This window comes from Agelaius tricolor, unplaced genomic scaffold, assembly GCF_023055355.1.
Source record: "Agelaius tricolor isolate 1412-34295 unplaced genomic scaffold, bAgeTri1.0.p SCAF_3, whole genome shotgun sequence".
Classification (NCBI taxonomy): domain Eukaryota; kingdom Metazoa; phylum Chordata; class Aves; order Passeriformes; family Icteridae; genus Agelaius; species Agelaius tricolor.
The window spans coordinates 41,470,006-41,487,532 of record NW_027269263.1 but is presented as its reverse complement, the minus strand read 5'-3'; the positions used below and the strand labels follow the sequence as shown (position 1 = coordinate 41,487,532).

General features: G+C 39.1%; 1 protein-coding gene across 2 annotated transcripts in view; it reads left to right on the top strand.

Moving 5' to 3' along the window:
• PDZRN4 (PDZ domain containing ring finger 4) overlaps positions 1–17,527 on the top strand; it is a 230,693-nt gene that overhangs the window by 184,385 nt on the left and 28,781 nt on the right. For both annotated transcript variants that reach the window (XM_071423593.1, XM_071423594.1), the window contains 2 exons: positions 6,723–6,976; positions 8,558–8,660. In XM_071423593.1, the coding sequence (XP_071279694.1) occupies positions 6,723–6,976; positions 8,558–8,660 (357 nt within the window). The remainder of the gene's footprint in view (positions 1–6,722; positions 6,977–8,557; positions 8,661–17,527) is intronic.

Sequence of the window (17,527 nt, the reverse complement as noted above, 5' to 3'; positions counted from 1 at the left end):
TGCTGGGTAGATTAAGGGAGTTGGAAAAAGACAACAGCAGTTGATCACAAATACTTGTCTACCAGCAGTTGTCTCCAGGCAGCTCACTCTGAAACTAATGCAGTAATTCTTTAATTTAATTTGGTGATTTCATTTCACTCACAAGGCAAATGCAGATAACACAAACCAAGAGAATTGCAGATAATTGTTATGTTCGCTCTTTCAACACTTAAGTGAATATTTTCTGAGCACTTGCTGTACTTTTTGAGCTGAACTTTCTGAGCTGTTTTGATGTTGTTGAACATCAGCATTAAAGGACTTGAAAGGATCTTTGTGAGATGTGCATTGTTCTAAAAGACAGTGATGATTTGGAAGAAATATTCTCCAGTTACACCGACTGCCAAGCCTCATGTTATGAAGTGCAGAAATTAAGTTTGCATTTTGGCTACAAATTAAAGCTGCTGAGTAATGATTTAAAACTTGTTGGAGCAGATAGTTATCCTGGAGATGCAAATTGTAGCATCCAAGTGATTTTTAAGAGATGTCCCAAGGTGAGGGCCCAGAACCACCAAGAGTCTTTAGGGATGGAAATGTCCCTTACTGCGTTAAGGAGATGGAAATGCTCAAAGGCATTTGTAGTGAATGATGACTGTACCTCACCCAGCCAGCTAGAAGCAGGCTGTAGGCACACATCTAAAACACAATCCATTTCTTATACTCAATACCATACATGCAATTAGGCAGTCAATGCATTTGGGATTTAAAAACCCAAACCTCTTCCCAAAGTTTGGGGGATCTTCAGTGATTGCTTTGCTTCCAACAGACTTAAATGTTTTTTTCAAAACATGGAGCATGATTCTGCACACAATTTTGGGAGATGCTTCTCGCAGTGGTTTTGTTTTATTTAGAGGTGACGGGGTAGAGAAGGCAAAATCACAAAGAAGAAAGATACTGAGGTTCTATTTGTTGGAGAACCAAAGTTTCACAAGCACAAGGTATTAGTTACCTTGCTCACTAGTTTGCTGTATTAACTGCAGATGTGATGAGAACTATTTGTCCATTCTCTGTACATCTGCCTGGGACATTTTTTTCCATTCCAGTTTAAAAATCTTCTGAATTTCCTAGGACATCTTGTTGGGCAATACTTCCAGGCAGTGTCCAGCTTTTTGCTGGGGTCTTACCAAAATATGTCATGTCCTTCATAGAGAGAAATTCTAGCTGTCAGACCTGCCCACAGATGCACTGATCTCAGTAACAGCTCTGACAAAATGAAGCATCGTCTTGAGGTCAGTTGAAAGGAGGGTGCTTTTCTTCTGGCAATTGCTGTTTAAATTATCAAAATTGCCAAGTCATTAGGTTGTCTCACTCTGAGAGGAAATTTTACAGAGTGAAAATAGGTATATTTTTATGTTTTTCCAGTTTTTGTAACCTTTATTTTGTCTTGCTCAGATAAAGACTTACCCACTGGTTTTTCAGCCACAGTAGATTTCTGCTAATTACGGGGAAATGGAGGTGATGTGCTGGTTACACACAGAGATGCACAGAAGGCTGCAGAACTGGGTGTTGCCTGGGCCTATCTGGTATCGTTGAACCAACTATACAAACCAGCTATCCAACAGCACAAACCTCAGCTCTACAGGTAATAGAGATGTAATTCTTGTTATAAGCCTGTGGTTCAGCTTGAGGGAAGCAGCCAGAGCCTGCATGTTCAGCAGCTTGTGTAGCTTTTAGGAAAGATGACAAGATTTCACAGTCAGGGCAGCAAAGGATCAAATTGGAACAAGAGTCGCTTAACTCATCTGGCCAAGGAAGAGAAAATGTCATTAACCAGCATAATAAAAGTTGTCCCTCTACTGAACTTGCATGAACCCTGACTGAGATAGTGGTATTGGATAATGGCTGAATTTGCTGTCTTTCAGATTAACTTGCTGAAGAAATGCGACTTAGTACTAAACTGTAACCTAAAATGTCAGTGTGTCAAATGCCCTTTCTGGAGATGAGCTATCACACGTGTGTTAGCAGGAGACTCACAGTGTCCTCCGCAGCATGGGTGTCCCTGGGAGCAACTGACAGGTTGGCACTGTGTCACATGTGCAGTGCCAACCTCTCCTGCCCAGGGAGCCTCGCAGCTGTTGGCCCTCAGCAGTAGAAGTTTTCTAGAGTTTCTGTATGCCAAAAGCTGTAAATCTGGAAGGAAGCTGAGATGTTTTTGTTCTTTTTTCTCTGTTGCCTGCAGTTAGGAAGGGCTCAAATTCCTGTCCTAAAGAAGGACTGGTCAAACTTAAGGACAGTGTTTGATCTTTGTGCCAGTCTGCTGTCCAAGGATGCACCCAGGGAATGGTAGCCTGGGTGTATTTAGGGTGAGAGATTGAAGGTGAGGAGACTGCTGTGATGAGAGCAGATTTAGCACCTGTCAGGTCAGGGACATCTTCTGCATGGGTGTTGAAATCTCCTAGGACAGTGAGCCTTGTGTGAACTCCATCATCATGTCAGGCAGCATCTCTGTCATTTAACTAGGAAAGCTGTGTGTCGAGACACCTCTGCTCTCGCAGAACACTTCAGTTATTCTTCCCATTGCCTCTACTGAATAAATGAAGTGTCTCAAAGGAGTTCACTTCAGCAGAGGTAATCTTAAATTTAAACTTGCATATGCCAGATATTTGCTGAGGGTAGGAGGTTATCTCATGAGCTGCTAATGATTTTGTGATTGCATTCACATGACTATACATACTTTTTCCTTTTTTCCACTTTTTTTCCCCTTTTTCCTGCTATTTTCCTTTTTCTCTTCATATGGAAAAAGTAAAGACTACAGGAAACATTAACATTTCTGGCTGTTTTGTTTCAAAAATTCTGCCCAGCGTTAAATGATCAAGAGCAGAAAAGTGTTAGAAGACAGACAAGGCAGTTTAAATTTTCAGTCACAGGCACTTAAATCCTAGAAGCAGTCTTCATTGAAGGACTGATTTTTCTTCACCTTGTCTTTAGCACTCATAACATGAAGATAACTTAACAACCATTTGTCTACATATTTTATAGTCACTGTTTTGTTATTTAGTCCTTACTTCTCTGCTGCCCACCTCTCTGTGTAGGAACACGCCTGTGTGCACTGGTGCTGGCATTAGCAGTGGCAGTTGGCCAATGTCTGTGTATGTTTGCATGAAAGACAAAGCCCATTTCCTTGTTTGTTTTCTGATGCTGATGAAGTTTTGCATGTGGCTGGGTTTAGAGCAAGAATCCAAAGGAGATGGCAAGGATCCAGGCGGTGGCCACTAGTCACTCTGGGGGAGATGTTGACAAGTGGCCCAGACTTTGCAGTGTGTCCAATAGCCAGGGACAGGGGGAGAGAGATTTCATTAAACAAAAGCTTAATCAAAGAGGGCAGGAGGCTGGTTTACATGAGAAAAGATATATTCTTTACTTAACATTCACAACTAGCTTGTGGATTAATTAGCCCATCTGCTACAACAAATGTATTCCCTTGTCTTTGTGTTGACTGTTAAAAGTGACTGATTTCTCTATCCACTTAAAATAGTACCCTGGATTCCACTGAAAGTAACCTTTCAGAGGCGAGGAATTTATTTAATAATCCACTAAGAACCTGTAAATGGCTTGTTGTAAATAAGTGCTCAGCTGTCTTTAACTCCCAGGGTAACTATATGTGAGTTAAGTTGGAGGATAATGCAGGAAGAAGATCCTTAAAGAACCTGTAGGGAAAGTGCTTCCAACCCCACGTGTAGTACTGGCTTTAGGTTTTTAAAATATTCTCCTCCACCCCAAGTGGGCAGGACAGCTGCCAGCATAGAGTAATTCAGCTATAGATTTTCTTCTGAGAAAGGAGGCATTTGTAAATTATGTGACCTCTGTGCAGATCGACAAAGTGTGTTGATGAACTTCAAGTGACAATTTAAACAAGTATTGGGTCCACTGTGCTTGTATTTCATAAGAAACCAAATAAAGGAGAGAATGTGTTTAAAGCCATCAAATTAAATAGGCATTTAAATGAAAATAGAGGTCAGACATAGGTTCCCAGGATAAATGAAAATGTATATCTTTTGTGATTTTTCACATTCATGTGATTTTAAAATATTATTATTCTTTAGAAATAAAATTTGCATGTAAATGGCATTATTGTGAATTTATGTCTATTTCCTCAGAATAAGTGATAAGTGTTGACTGATGTGAATAGACAGCTTCTGATTTTCAAAAAAAAAAGGGTTTTGTAGGCTATCCAAATGTCTTTTAGATTGTTGATGTGTATCTGTGATAAAATGGTTATCTTGTGCCAAAATCCACGTGGTTCAGCTGGGATACAGAAGGACTGTGTGTTTTATACTTGAAATAGAGGAAAAAAATGATACATTGCTACGTGGTATTTATTCCCAAACATTTACTTTTAGGAGAAACACCATATAGTTGTCTGAAGCTGAAAAAGTATCGAAAGGGACTGGGGAGCCAGGAAAGTAATTTTGCTATTCTTAGGGCCCTAGGAATGAGAGTCCCTCAGACAGCCTATAGACCACTCTTGTTACAAAAATCACAGACACTGAAAAACTGTGTCGTTGATAGGATATGAGTTCGAAACAAGAATGAAGCAGAGACTGAAGAGTGGCTGGACGACCCAGGCTTGAAGCTTTATCTCGAATTGCCTCCATTAGATGGCGCTGAGTCTGATCACCCTGGCAGTGTCACTTGTGTCAGCAGGGAGGGTTTGCAGAAGTTCTCTTCTGGGGGAAATTTCTTTGGGTTTTCTTATAACTTAATTTTTTCTTAGACAGCTCTGGCTCTTCCTCTTAGATACAACTGATATTTTCCCATGTAAATTAGATTATAATTAGTAATGATTTTATGGATGATAGTCTAAATGATAAAATTATAACATTAAATCTTTTTTTTTTGCTTCAGTTATCAGACAGACCAGAGATATGCATTGAGCTTAGGTCACCAACCTAGCTGCCTTTTGAATTACTTGGTCACAGTCTAGGCCGCAGTGGTGTGGTACTTTTGGGTGCCCCAAGCATTCAGCATAAAGAGTTTTGAGCTTTTATATCTACAGAAATGTGTTCAAAATTTGCAGGCTTGCCATCACTGCATCAGGTCCAGCTAGAAAGATCAGCTGACCTTTACATTGGTGGCTACATCACAGTACAGTTATTTTGCATGTCCTTGTGAGTGACATGGGTGTGAAGGTGCTGATTCTTTGGAAATTAGGTCAGAGGAAAGATGATGCCACCTTGTACTTGTGCACATACTCTGGAAATGTATTGAATTGATATATACATGAAATTAATGGTCAGCAGTATCCTAGCCATGCACATAAATTGATAGGACTATGGTTGCACAAGTTGCTTCAAAATGTTACTGAAGGCTGCTGAGTTACTGAGGCTCTTTTGAGTTTGCTGACATTGTTCCTGTTTGCCTTTGTCCTTTTTGACAAGAAATTTCCAAGAATTTCTTGAATGAAGGAGTGATGTGGCAAAGAAATTTTCATTTCCACCACTATTTGCAAACATTGGGGAAAAGTAATTTATGGGTTTGTCCCATTTCTGGGGAGGGTTCATTAAGTTTTATGAAGTTTTATGACACATTTTATGTACAAAGAAGATAATTTGAGCATGACCTTGCGGCAGACTCCTATTTCTGATTTGCTGGCAGTGTAGAAGTTTTCCTGGGAATATAAATTTTAACCAGGTTTTGGTGCCTTCAGGTAGTCACATTTCTGAAAACCCTGCCTTTCTACCCCAGCACAGGATCATCTCATTTCCACAGTAGCTCACAACAGTTAGTTCCTGTGTAGCAGTCTACAGTGGTTCCACTGCTCTGGAACCAGTGAAATAGTATTTTCTCTGTAAGGATGTTGCACAGCCCTGTGTTCAAGGGCTTAGCTACTGACTGCCATTGACCAATTAGCCTTCACATTTTGTAGTGGGCTGATGCTTGCAAATCTTGTCCCAAGCACCTGAATTTGTATAAATTTAGCATAATCAAACCTTGCAGTTACATTATTTTAGTACCCTAAGGCCTCATCTAGACCAGGAGGAATTTGCTGCTTTGCCTGTAGTGGAGAGACGCCTTGGCACAGTCTTTTAGTTTTGCCGAGCTATGCTACATTTGCAATGTAATTTTCTCTGGCTGATTATTTGTCTGTTCATAGCAAATTATTTATTGAGTTAGTTCTCTTTCCTTGAAAGACCAGCAGCTGACTGTGCTAGTCCAATCTTCCTATCTGTGGTCTTAATGGTTGTATAATGGCCATAGCAGATAAGTGACAAAACATTGAAAATTGGCCTTGTTTCTTTTTAGACATCAGAGACATGTTTATTGACATCTGCATTAATAACAGTGCTATGCCAGAAATCCTTTAAAACAATTGCATGCCGCAGAAAATGCTGAAATTCAAAATTAGACGCACCCCTCCTATTTTAGCTGTGTTTTACAAAGTTAATAAAATAAGAGGAAATAATTTAAATTACTTTCTAAATATTGTATTTTCTTTGCTGTGTTTGGATTCCATTGGGTGGGACAGTTATGGAAGAGTTCAAACCATTTCTAATTTCTGGCAAAGATTAAAGAACTTATTTCTCCTCCCAGCTGTATATTCCCTCTTGCATGGATACCAAAATATGCTCATCAATGTCATCAGGTGGCTTGATGTGCCACACAAATAATTCATCCCTCTATATTTTACACCCATGTTTTTATGCTGCCTTTTCTCTCACCTTGGCTGTATTCCCTGTTTTCCTTAGGTCAATGGGAAGGACCTCTCTAAGGCCACTCACGAGGAAGCCGTGGAAGCTTTCCGCAATGCCAAGGAGCCCATTGTAGTTCAGGTTTTACGACGAGCCCCAGCTGCCAAAGCTCACAGCGGCTCTCAGGATGTTCGGCTTATGGATGCCAGCACTCAGACTGACATCACTTTTGAGCATATCATGGCTCTGGCCAAGCTAAGGCCTTCCACACCACCAGTTCCAGATATCTGCCCTTTTCTACTTTCAGATAGGTATGGTTTATCTTTTTCTGCTGTTTACCTGCAGCATTGAGGCATTGCAGGGAGGATCTTTTAGCCTTCTGAAAAAGTCTCAGGAACACTTTAAATAAATAATAAATGTTGTTGATAAACACTATCCCATTCAGGCTTCAGTGACAGCTTTCCTAAACTCTGCTTGTAGGTTAAGGCTACAGGGAGGAATCTCAGACATGTTTACTTTGTGTTTATGTATCCATTCATCCAAAGCTAAGCCCTAGTCAAGAAGAAAAACACTTCTGTGTTCCAAAGTACCAAAAAGGCTTCTTCAGACCTAGAAAGAGCTTGTCTTGTTTTCTTTTCTTCCAATTTTTTTACAAAAGCAAATCAATGAAACAAGTGATTTAATATAAAGTTCCCCTTATCAAAAGCAAAACAATTCCAAAAATATAGATATCAAAAAGTACCATTTCATCTGTCATATGGCAAAATATATTAATTAAATTATCTCTCTTTGGAACTGAATTGGGTGCAAACACCAGCAGGTGGTGCTTATACATAAATAGGGTGTAGGGTTCTTCCTCTTTTAACCCCACCTCATAAATACCTCATGAGTTCGTGGGTGACCTCAGATGACCCTACAGACCCTCTGTAGCCTGCCAAAAAATATTATAGCCCTAGAGCCTTTTCACTGATTTGCTGGCATGTTGTGTGGGTTTGCAGAATTGATGCTAATGCAGAACATGACACTTTTAACTTTGATGTAGGTCCATTTTTAGAAATTCTGGGCTAGATGGACTTGGCTTACTGCTGACTGCTGCACAGCAAGGAACAGGATACAAGTATTTCTGAGTTTTTACTGGATATTTCTAAACTCTGGGCTACTGTGATTGAAGTTCCCATGCCCTCAGCATGGGGAAGAGTTTTCAACCCTGCTAAAATAGGTCCACCCCGGATACTACATGGCTGGGATCCAGCCTTGGGTCTAAAGATGTTTTAAAGACCTCGTTCTTTGTGTTCCAAACCCATTTAACAGCACAGTTTACTAACGTTTGTAATTGTGCAGTTGCTCAAATGCACTTCACCATGTTGTTACCACTTTAACACAAGAAGATAATGCAAGATATTTTACATGAGTTCTAAAGCAGTTTGTGAGCCTGATACAGCCTGTAGACTGTTCAAGACTATGACCAGATAATTAGTGAGATGCCCTCAGCCATGACACAGCACCCAAATCTGGAGTTATGTACCTTTATGAGTGTAAGGAATCTGAAATGTCACAGTGAAGCTGTTGGGTTCTAACCAGACCCTTTTAAGAAATCACCCTGTGTAAATATGCCTAAAGATTAACCCAGCAAAATGAACTCAATCAGAGCATGAGCTTTTGCAGGGAAAACAGCTTGTGCTGCTTCTTGGTACTGGCTCTTTCAGGTACTTGGTTCTTTCAGGCTGTCCAGCCATTCAGAGAAGCGCTTCTGAGATGAGAAAACTATGAAGTGAGACTGGGTTGGCAGCAGCGGGAGGAGCTGACAGTGGAGGGGGGTGAGGTGGGACCTTTTAATTTAAAAAACCCATATTTTCTCATCTATTGTTATTGTACTGCTTTGTTCCACATAGCTGCCATTCTCTTCACCCAGTGGAGCATGAATTTTATGAAGGCAATGAGTATCTTTCCAGCCTGCCTGCTGATGCAGATAGAGCAGAGGACTTTGAGTATGAGGTAAGATCATGGGCACACTTCACCGTCTCTTTCTGTTATTACAGATATGACATTTACACAGCTGATAGTAGGCTCCGCTGAGAAAAAGAAGAGTGGGAATACTTCTTAAAAATCATCACAAAAGGCAGTTTTGTGTTATACCTGTGTGATGTCACAGGATTTACTGGAGATAGGCTAGGGTTAGGCTAAAGATGTGAAATTTGAAAGCAGAATTCTGCAGTGGGTGACTACATACAAGTCTAGGAGGCTTGTTTAACATGTTCTGTCTTTGTGTAGTGGAGACTGTAACTCAAATGCTTCTCTTTAGTAGTTTTAACACTTTAAAGCAGGCCTTTCCACAAATGGTTACTGGAAGTTTAATTGCTTTCCTCTTCCTGCCTCTAATTTTAAGCATCAATTGTCCTTGTATTTCATGCATTAGAAATCAGTCTTCTAGATATTTGGTTGTGTGCTTGATTGTTTTTATCATGCTTAAAATTGGACAATGAATATAGTTTTTATTACTTGCTCTTTGATATTTGACCTTGTAAGTATTGCAATTATAAGAGATTGTGCTCTGTACCACAAATCTCCCTTTGCTGCTGATGTATTGCACTGTCTGGTGACAAGGGTGGATGTGTTTCTGAGTCACTGGAAAATCATTATGTGAAGCTTCCCAAAATGATAACATATGATTAGTGATGTTGCTCTTCATTAGATTTTCATTTCAGTATCTAAATAATCTACTTGTCAGTCAGTCATTAGCTTTTCATGTTTTCCACTGGCATCTAGTAACAAAATATTTATAGGAACAGGCATAAGAAGCAGATGGTTCTTTTTATTATTAAAGTGCTGAGTCTTTTCATAAGTTCAAGTTACTGTGTTTTAATGATTATAAACAACTTAAAATCTTTAATACAAGATTAAAAACATCCTAACTTCCTGTTTGCTCTACCTTAAGAAACCCTTTTAAAGGTTTCATATAACTGGATGGCATTTGGAAATTAAATGAAAGGCAAAAGCCTTGGCAAATACTCAGTGAGTTCAATTTTATTGTGCCTTTAGCATCTAAGATGCTCAACTGCACGTTCAGCCCATTGCTCTTCTAGCAGACAGGGGAATCTGGAAAATCAAATAATGTCTACTCAGTGGATCTCATCAGAACAAGCAAACTTTTATTTGAACTCCTCAGAAAATCATTGCTATGGATAAGTGAAATTATTATTTCTTCCCAGTTGGATTTTGGTGTAGTGTCTCACAGCATCAGAGTCTCAGACTTTAAGTTTTATTTTGACTCCCCCTGTGTAATACAATATTAAATTTCTCTGTCAAGTGTGTTTGTTCATGATACTTGTTCCTGAAATGTAATAGAAACTATTTTTTCTGATAATATTTGATTTAATTAGGAATGTAAGCATCTAGAAATATTTTTTTAAATGTTAAAATAGAAATAATTTTCACCATTTAATAAGAATATCAGTGACAATTTTTAAAGGGTCTACCTGGTGGAATCAAGTCCTCTTTGTGGCCATTATTTATCCCTAATAATGGCTGGCATAAATACTGTGACTACAGTAAATGTTTGGACAGGTTCTCAGTTGCCTGTATTCTCTGCTAATCACAACATCGTAGTCATTCATTTGCTGTTAGCTGTGATTCAGTTGCCCAAGGCATAGACACTGAGTGACTGAAATAAAATGTTTGATGTGAAATTTAAATGGGAAAGAAACTGTCTAGACTCCTTTGAGAAGAATGTTTTCTACTAAATATGTGCGTTTTTAGGAGGAATAAGAATATCTCACAGCCTTTAATTAGCAGAGCTCTAAACATTAAAGATATTCCCAAAATTTAAGCCCATATGGTAATATTATGGTTTAGGTTACTCACTGGTTGTATTATCTGCTACTTCAGGTCCCTGTAAGACCTTTTTAAGTTCCCTTGCCATAACCAGGGACCTGGAAAAACTGAGATCATTGTCCTCAGAGTTATATATCCCCATCCCAAAACAGAGTCTCAGAGTCAAAAAGAACTTCCCAGCTCCTGTTGCTGGTCCTGGGAAGGAGCAGCAGGGCAGTGGGTGGAGTGGAGGCTATGCTCCAATGCTAAACTTACAAAACCGTATTCGCCCTACGTGATGTGGGCATTTTTCCTCACTTTCCTTTGGAGATCTCCAATTAAAGACCAGCTTTTATATTACTTCCTGTATTAATATTGTCTCAAAAGTGTGTTGCTTTGTTTCTAGATTTTTAACACATCATATCCACCATCTTAGGGTGAAAGCAGCATGGAGAAGGGTGCAGAAGCCCTGCTCATGCCACCCCTCTGTCTGCAGGCTGGATGGAAGAACCACAGAGTGTTCTCTATCTCACACTGATTGATTTATCCTGTGTTTATTGTTTTTACTCTGCTTTATTTAGAAGGAGGATTTTATCAGTGTTCCTTGATTTTATAGTTGTTTTTTAATTTGTGACAACTTTCTGGTTGAACTTTAGCTAATCACACACAGTCAAAAACTTGTCTGCTGTCAAGAGCATGGTTCTGTTTCCAAAATGCACATTAATTTTCCCATTGTACGAAAGGATGGAGATTAGTTGCTCACAGGTCTCCATGGCAAAAATTTTAAATGGATTAAAATCCAAACCTGGAGATTTCAGAAAGGAATTGAAACAAGATAGTGGGCAGAAAAAGAACTAGAACAACACTTCATTATTTCCTAGAAATGGTTTGTAAATGAAGAATGCATCAGTTGTGAGACAAAAACACAAAATCTACGGCCACATTAGGAAGTAAGGAAATAAGATGATTAGCAAAGGGGGTGCTGGAAACAAAAATGTTTTTCAAGAAAGGGAATGATCTGAAAAACTCTGATCACTTTGGTTCTTGCTTACAAATATGTGCTGGTGTTTAAGTACCTGAGCTACCACAAGAGACCAAGAGGAGGATCATATATGATAGCCAGCACTGGGGCTATGGATTTACACTTGCAGTGGTAGGATTGGACACTTACAAGACTCTTCTACTCCAGTTGTAAGCTAGAAAAGCCCCATGGGCTGTGATCAGATTGTCACAATGCAATGAACTCAAGTATGAGCCAATTGTCTTGGAAGGATGCACTCCCAGGGAGGCTCATTAGGCTCCATACAGTACCATACTTTAAACGATTGGCTGGGAAGATGATGAAGCTGGGGGATTTTCATCTGCCAACTTGAGCATCCTTGTGTTGCTACTGCAAAAATTGTCCTAGAAGAAATCTGAATTGCTGGTAGATGTTAAGGCAGAGCCCACATCAGTCAGTGTTGGCAGAAAGGCATCAAAAGATTTGCAATTCTTGCATAGCCAGATACCCATGAGGACTTTTAAGAAGCAGGAATGGACTAATGTGTAAGTGCTCCATTGGACTTGCAATCAATATCACTGAAAGAGAGCCAGAGATATTCAGAACAAACCCACCCAGCCTGACTATGAGTGGCTTTCAGCTGCTGGACAAGTGAGTTTAGATTATAGATCCCCCTTGCTGGTACTACTGAGGTGAGATGACTGAAAGCGTCACAGTCCCCAGTAAATATGTGTTAAACTTTGCTCTAAAATTTTTCCCTGTAAGAATAGAGGCTACAGGTACGAGGGAGGAATAAGTAAGCTAATGGTGCACTCTTAATAACATTTCTAAGCCTACACTCCAGGAGAGAGAAACTTTGTATACTTGTTTCAGAGCATTAATAGTAATAATACAGCAACCAAGGGGACAGAGTCATTGAAATGGTGGGACAGTTAAAAATAGGTACAAAAAAGATAACCAACAAAGGATGTTGTAAAGACAGAGCTGGTCAAAACAAAGTATCACTGATGTCTGGTCCTACACAATCAGTCTAATGAGACAATAAAATAAGATGTTACAAGCAGGCACAAGCTGGTAATGCTGTTTAGTCACCAGGTCCTTATCCACGGGCAGAGACCTTCACACCATGTATGTACTGAAGTAGCTTTTGAGCAAAAGCAGAATGGGAGGTGATTGCTTTCTGCTAGGGGATTACAGCTTTTAAAACCTCATATATCTCAGATAGGAAAAGATTCTCATTTCCAGCTGAATGCTTCTTCCAAACAGCAAAAGCAGACATCCCTGAGAAGGAATAGAAGTGGTTTGCATTTTCTGTTGTTGCATATCTGAGGAAGACTATACTTAAATTTGCTGTCAACATTGAGGGGTTGTTTTTTGGAGGAAGGTTGGGTGTTAGTCAATGTGGATGCACAAAGGAAACCAGAATAATTGCCTAAAATACTTTCTAGCTCTAATTATTTTCATTTCTAGGCACAAGTGATTGTTTCAGCTTTCAGGAGTCTGGAAAATTATATCAACAGTCCATCATATCAGGAGGGAAACATCTCAGAGTGAAAAAGGGAGAAGGCAGCCATTGTGTTAGCCCACCTGTGTCTGTTGACTTTAGTTCTAATACACACCAATGCTAGTCTTGATAGATTGGGACAGTTTTAAGAACAGTACCTCTGAAAAGTTGCTTAGGATAGAGTTGACCTTATATGAAATTATGAGGTATTCTGATGCTCTTCACTTAGAAACCATTGAGCAGCTTTATGTTACCTTTTTTGCTCAGTTACTTTTTTGTGCATATCAGTAAGAGAGCCACATGAATCATGTGCAGGTAGAATCTTTCTGTGGTCATGTTTTATGGAGCCTTTTGTGTCCAGGCAATGAAAGGATAAGAGTTCTTGGAGGAAAGAGCATGGAATTTTGAGAAAAAAACATGTGAGAAAAAAACCATTTTGAGAAAAAACCATGTGAGACTTTTCCCACTTGGAGCATGAGCTGAAAACTACGCACATGCTGTGTGGATTCTTCCTGTGCTATAGAAAATAGGACTTCTGGAAATTAGAATATTCATATGCAAGTTGCTTTACTGCATCATCCTCCTCCTAAGCACAGCAGTGCATAGTGCTCTGAGGGTTGGCTAATACTTCAGGGCAAAAATTATTACTCTTAAGATCATGTTCTGATTTGTAGAACCAAGGGACAGATTTTTCCATCAGAATAAGGAAATAAATGTGTGTGTATGCATGTTGAATGCAAATGCTAATTTATGGTTATGCACAGCCATTCATTTAAATGTTTTGATATAAGTATTTGCACTCATAAATCTGTTAACTGTAAACTTAGATTAGTCCATCAAATTTACTATTGGCCTGATCCAAACCTGCTGGAATTCCTAAGGTTTCCTATTAACCTGAGCATTTCTGGATCAGATGCTGTCAGCTGTTTTCACAAACTAAAAATGGGCCTTGAATAGAGATGAACTAGAAACCTTTCAGAGTTGGCCATGACTAAGTCTTTGTGTAGACATCTTTGCACTGGAAAAAGTTGCATAGGGGAAAATTTTACCCTGCTTTTCCTGTTTCTTCTACTGTATCTGAGCATTGCAGTAGATACATTGCAGCAGTAACACACTGGTTCCCTCTTCCAGTAATACTCACCCCATTGTGATGAGGGAAGGTATTTCAGAAGCAAATTCAAATTTATCAGTTCTGTGACATTATACTTTTGAAGTGATTGATTTTTATTGGCATTTTTTCCATAGAAATAAAGGAGTAATTTCAGATTAACAGTCTGAGTGAGGCTATTTATCTGAATAAAGTTACTTGAATACCTATAAGTATTTTTGGGTTGAGGCTCTCGTGGGCCACTGAAGAGTGGTCTCAGTGACATTCATTCTCAGTGAACAGCCCACCACTGCTGTAATAGTCCAGGAGAGACCTGCCTGCCTGGTGAATTCCTATTTAAGACATTTTCAACACATGGATTACATAACCAATAAAACAAACAGGTCTGTCTATCTTGTGAATACATATTTAGGGCCTTTTTAACATGAGGATTACTGAGCTGATGGCCTGTAACAGCTCCCTCCAGAGCTCTGATAATCTGCAAACACCCCTGTGTGAGCATTACAGGAGCTTGCAGCAGCACAACTGGAACTCCTCCTCAATTGCTAGCACCTGAACAAACAGGTTTTTATGGAAACAGCTTCTGTGCACACACTGCCAGCACTGCTGATTGCTGCTGTCAGGCTCTTTTGTTTTGTTACTTGATGAGTGTTTCTGCACAATGAAGCTAGATATCAGGTTGTGCTTGTTTTTTCACTATATTTTCTACTGTGATTGGAATCTTTATATTTTACCCTGAACGTCTTAAAATTGGAGATAAATCACAAAATGCACCTCTAGGAAATAAAAGGCAGTTTTTGAATTCAGCAACCACCAGACAATTTAAAAGGGAAGGCTTCGAGAAATATGGATCCTTATAGAGATATGAGTGTTGCAGTTTAGAAGAGCTGAAGTGTTGGACAAGGTTGTGTCTTTCCATTGTTATCAGACCTGACTGGTGTGGTAGGAGAAATGCTTCTCACCACATGCCTTAGCTTATGGAGCTGCTGTTGTGGTGAAGGGACTGAACTGACAGCTCAAAGTGGGCTTAGATAATTTGGGACTTCATCATAGAATCGTGGAATGGTTTGGATTGGAAGGGACCTTAAAGGTAATGCAGTTCCAGCCCCTACCATTGGCAGGGACATCTCTCACTTGACCAGGTTTTTCAGTCTCATCCAGCACAGCCTTGAACACTGCCAGGGACGGAACATCCACAGCTTCTCTGGGTGTCTCACCACCCTTATAGGGAAGAACTCATTCCTAATATCTAATCTAAATGTGCTCTCTTTCATTTTAAAGCCCTTACCCCTTGTCCTATGTCATGACATGCCCATGTATAAAGTCCCTCTCCAGCTCCCTTGTAGCCCCCCTTAGGTGTGGAAGGCTGCTCTAAGTTCTTCCTGAGGCTTTCTCTTTTCCAGGCTGAACAACCCCAATTCTCTCAGTCTCTTATCATAGGAGGGACATTTGGTACACTGTTTCTTTTCTGACCATTGATTCAAACCTCGCAGTTACAGCTGAATCATGGTTGCCCCATGCTATAGAGGCATTTACTGACACCATTCTTCTCATTTTTTTGTGTCACTTTTTAATATTATATGGTACCTGATGATAAGAAGTATTAGGAAGGAAGGGAACAGGTATGTGTGTGCCTGTAGTTTGTGGTCTTGGCTGCTTAGGAAAGTCAGGTTTGTGGGAACTTGGGGTGATTGACCTTTTTTTTTCCCCATTCCACCTGTTCTACCATACAAATATAAAGAGAAAAAATGGAATCTGGTTTAAAGCTATTTTGTAAGGAATTCTCCTGGATTAGTAAATAGATTATTAGAGTTGTTTCAGTTGGACCTGAGGAAGCACTTATCATGATCAGGGCTTCTAAAACCTTTCCTTGTGATTTCTTCCTGTTAACTCAAAAGAGTTCTGGGTGGCAAATGCCCAGCCTGTGACCCAGCTATTGACTAAAAATAGAAAAGGTCACAGTTGAAATAAAAAAGGGGAAAGTGGCACTGGAATATTTTTTGCTTTATTTATTTTAATAGCAGTGGATAATAATTAAAAGAAGACTGAGCATGCATTTGGCATAAAACAGCATAAGATTATGTATTTTTAAAATACCCTTGAATTTACATCAGTATAATTTACCCATAGACAATAATAAACATAGAATTTCTCCCTAACTGTGGCCCATTGTACACTGTAAATGAGCAAAGGATTGATAAAATCCTTTCTTTTAGTTTTTCATTAGTCTTTTAAATACTGAGGTCACTTTTCAGGTATAAATAAATTAAACAAAACCATTCTATTGAGGTTCTGCAGTGTTATGATGTCCTGTATTGCTACATGAATTCACAATAGGGTGAACTAAGGACAGTCATATTGAGAGACTTGCCATGTCAATCGGTGGCAGAACTGGCAATAAAAGCCAGAAGCCTTTAATTGTAGTGCATCTCTTTTTTGGCCATTAAATCACTCTTCTTCCTTGCTAGTCATTGGGTCATTTAGATAGAAGGCAATGTCAGGGTAATTTCTGCCACAGTTGTTCGCTGATTTTGAGTGTATTGCTGTATATCATCACAAAATCCTGACATTCAAAGTGAATGAATTTGCTGTCATCTCACTTCCTCTAAGTAACAAATAAGCCAATTTAGGGATTTGAATTGTGTCCACAACTGCAGAGGATCATGAGAGAATGGGGAGAAAAAGACACAAAACTGGCATGGACAAATTTATCAAGGTTATTACCATTTATTGTGTTTTAAAACAGGAGAAAATATATATCAAGTCAGAGATATTCATTCTGTTTCATGATTTCATAAAAGAAGCACAGGGTTACTCCTTATTTCACCTGGAAGCTAATAAAAATTCTTACTTGTTGTCAGAGCTTATGTTGTTCTAGGAAAATGAAGAAAAGTGACTTTAGTTCAGCAACATTTTATTGCTGGGCAACATTACAATGTATGGAATGTGCTTTTCAGTCAGTGAAGGAAGAGAAAGATGCTGGTAATATTTTCATATTTATGGAAATCTGTGGATTATAAATCTTCTGTTTTGGAGAAATTCTTTGTTTAGACAGTTCTTACATTATTATCCCACAAAGTTCCATATATGCTTTACAGTCAAAATGTTTCTAAGGGTTTTATTAATGCTATTTTTCATATGCCTTCTACTTGAATGTTCATGTAGTCTGTCTTGGAAACATGAAATCTAGCTATACAGACAAAATATGAGAGGTAATAATTTATTTTACATATTCTTTTAAAATAGCCTCAGTCATGTTAACCAGTTTATTATAATGTTGCTTTTTTAAAGCTTAGATCCTAGGAAATCCTAGAGCACAGGAAACATGGGCTGAGTCACCCTAGGAAGAGGGAACCTTTTACAATAAACTGGGCTTAAAACAAGGTTTCAGTATTATTCATGCTGGGCTTTCAGAGGAGAAATCAAAAAAAAAAGCTGGA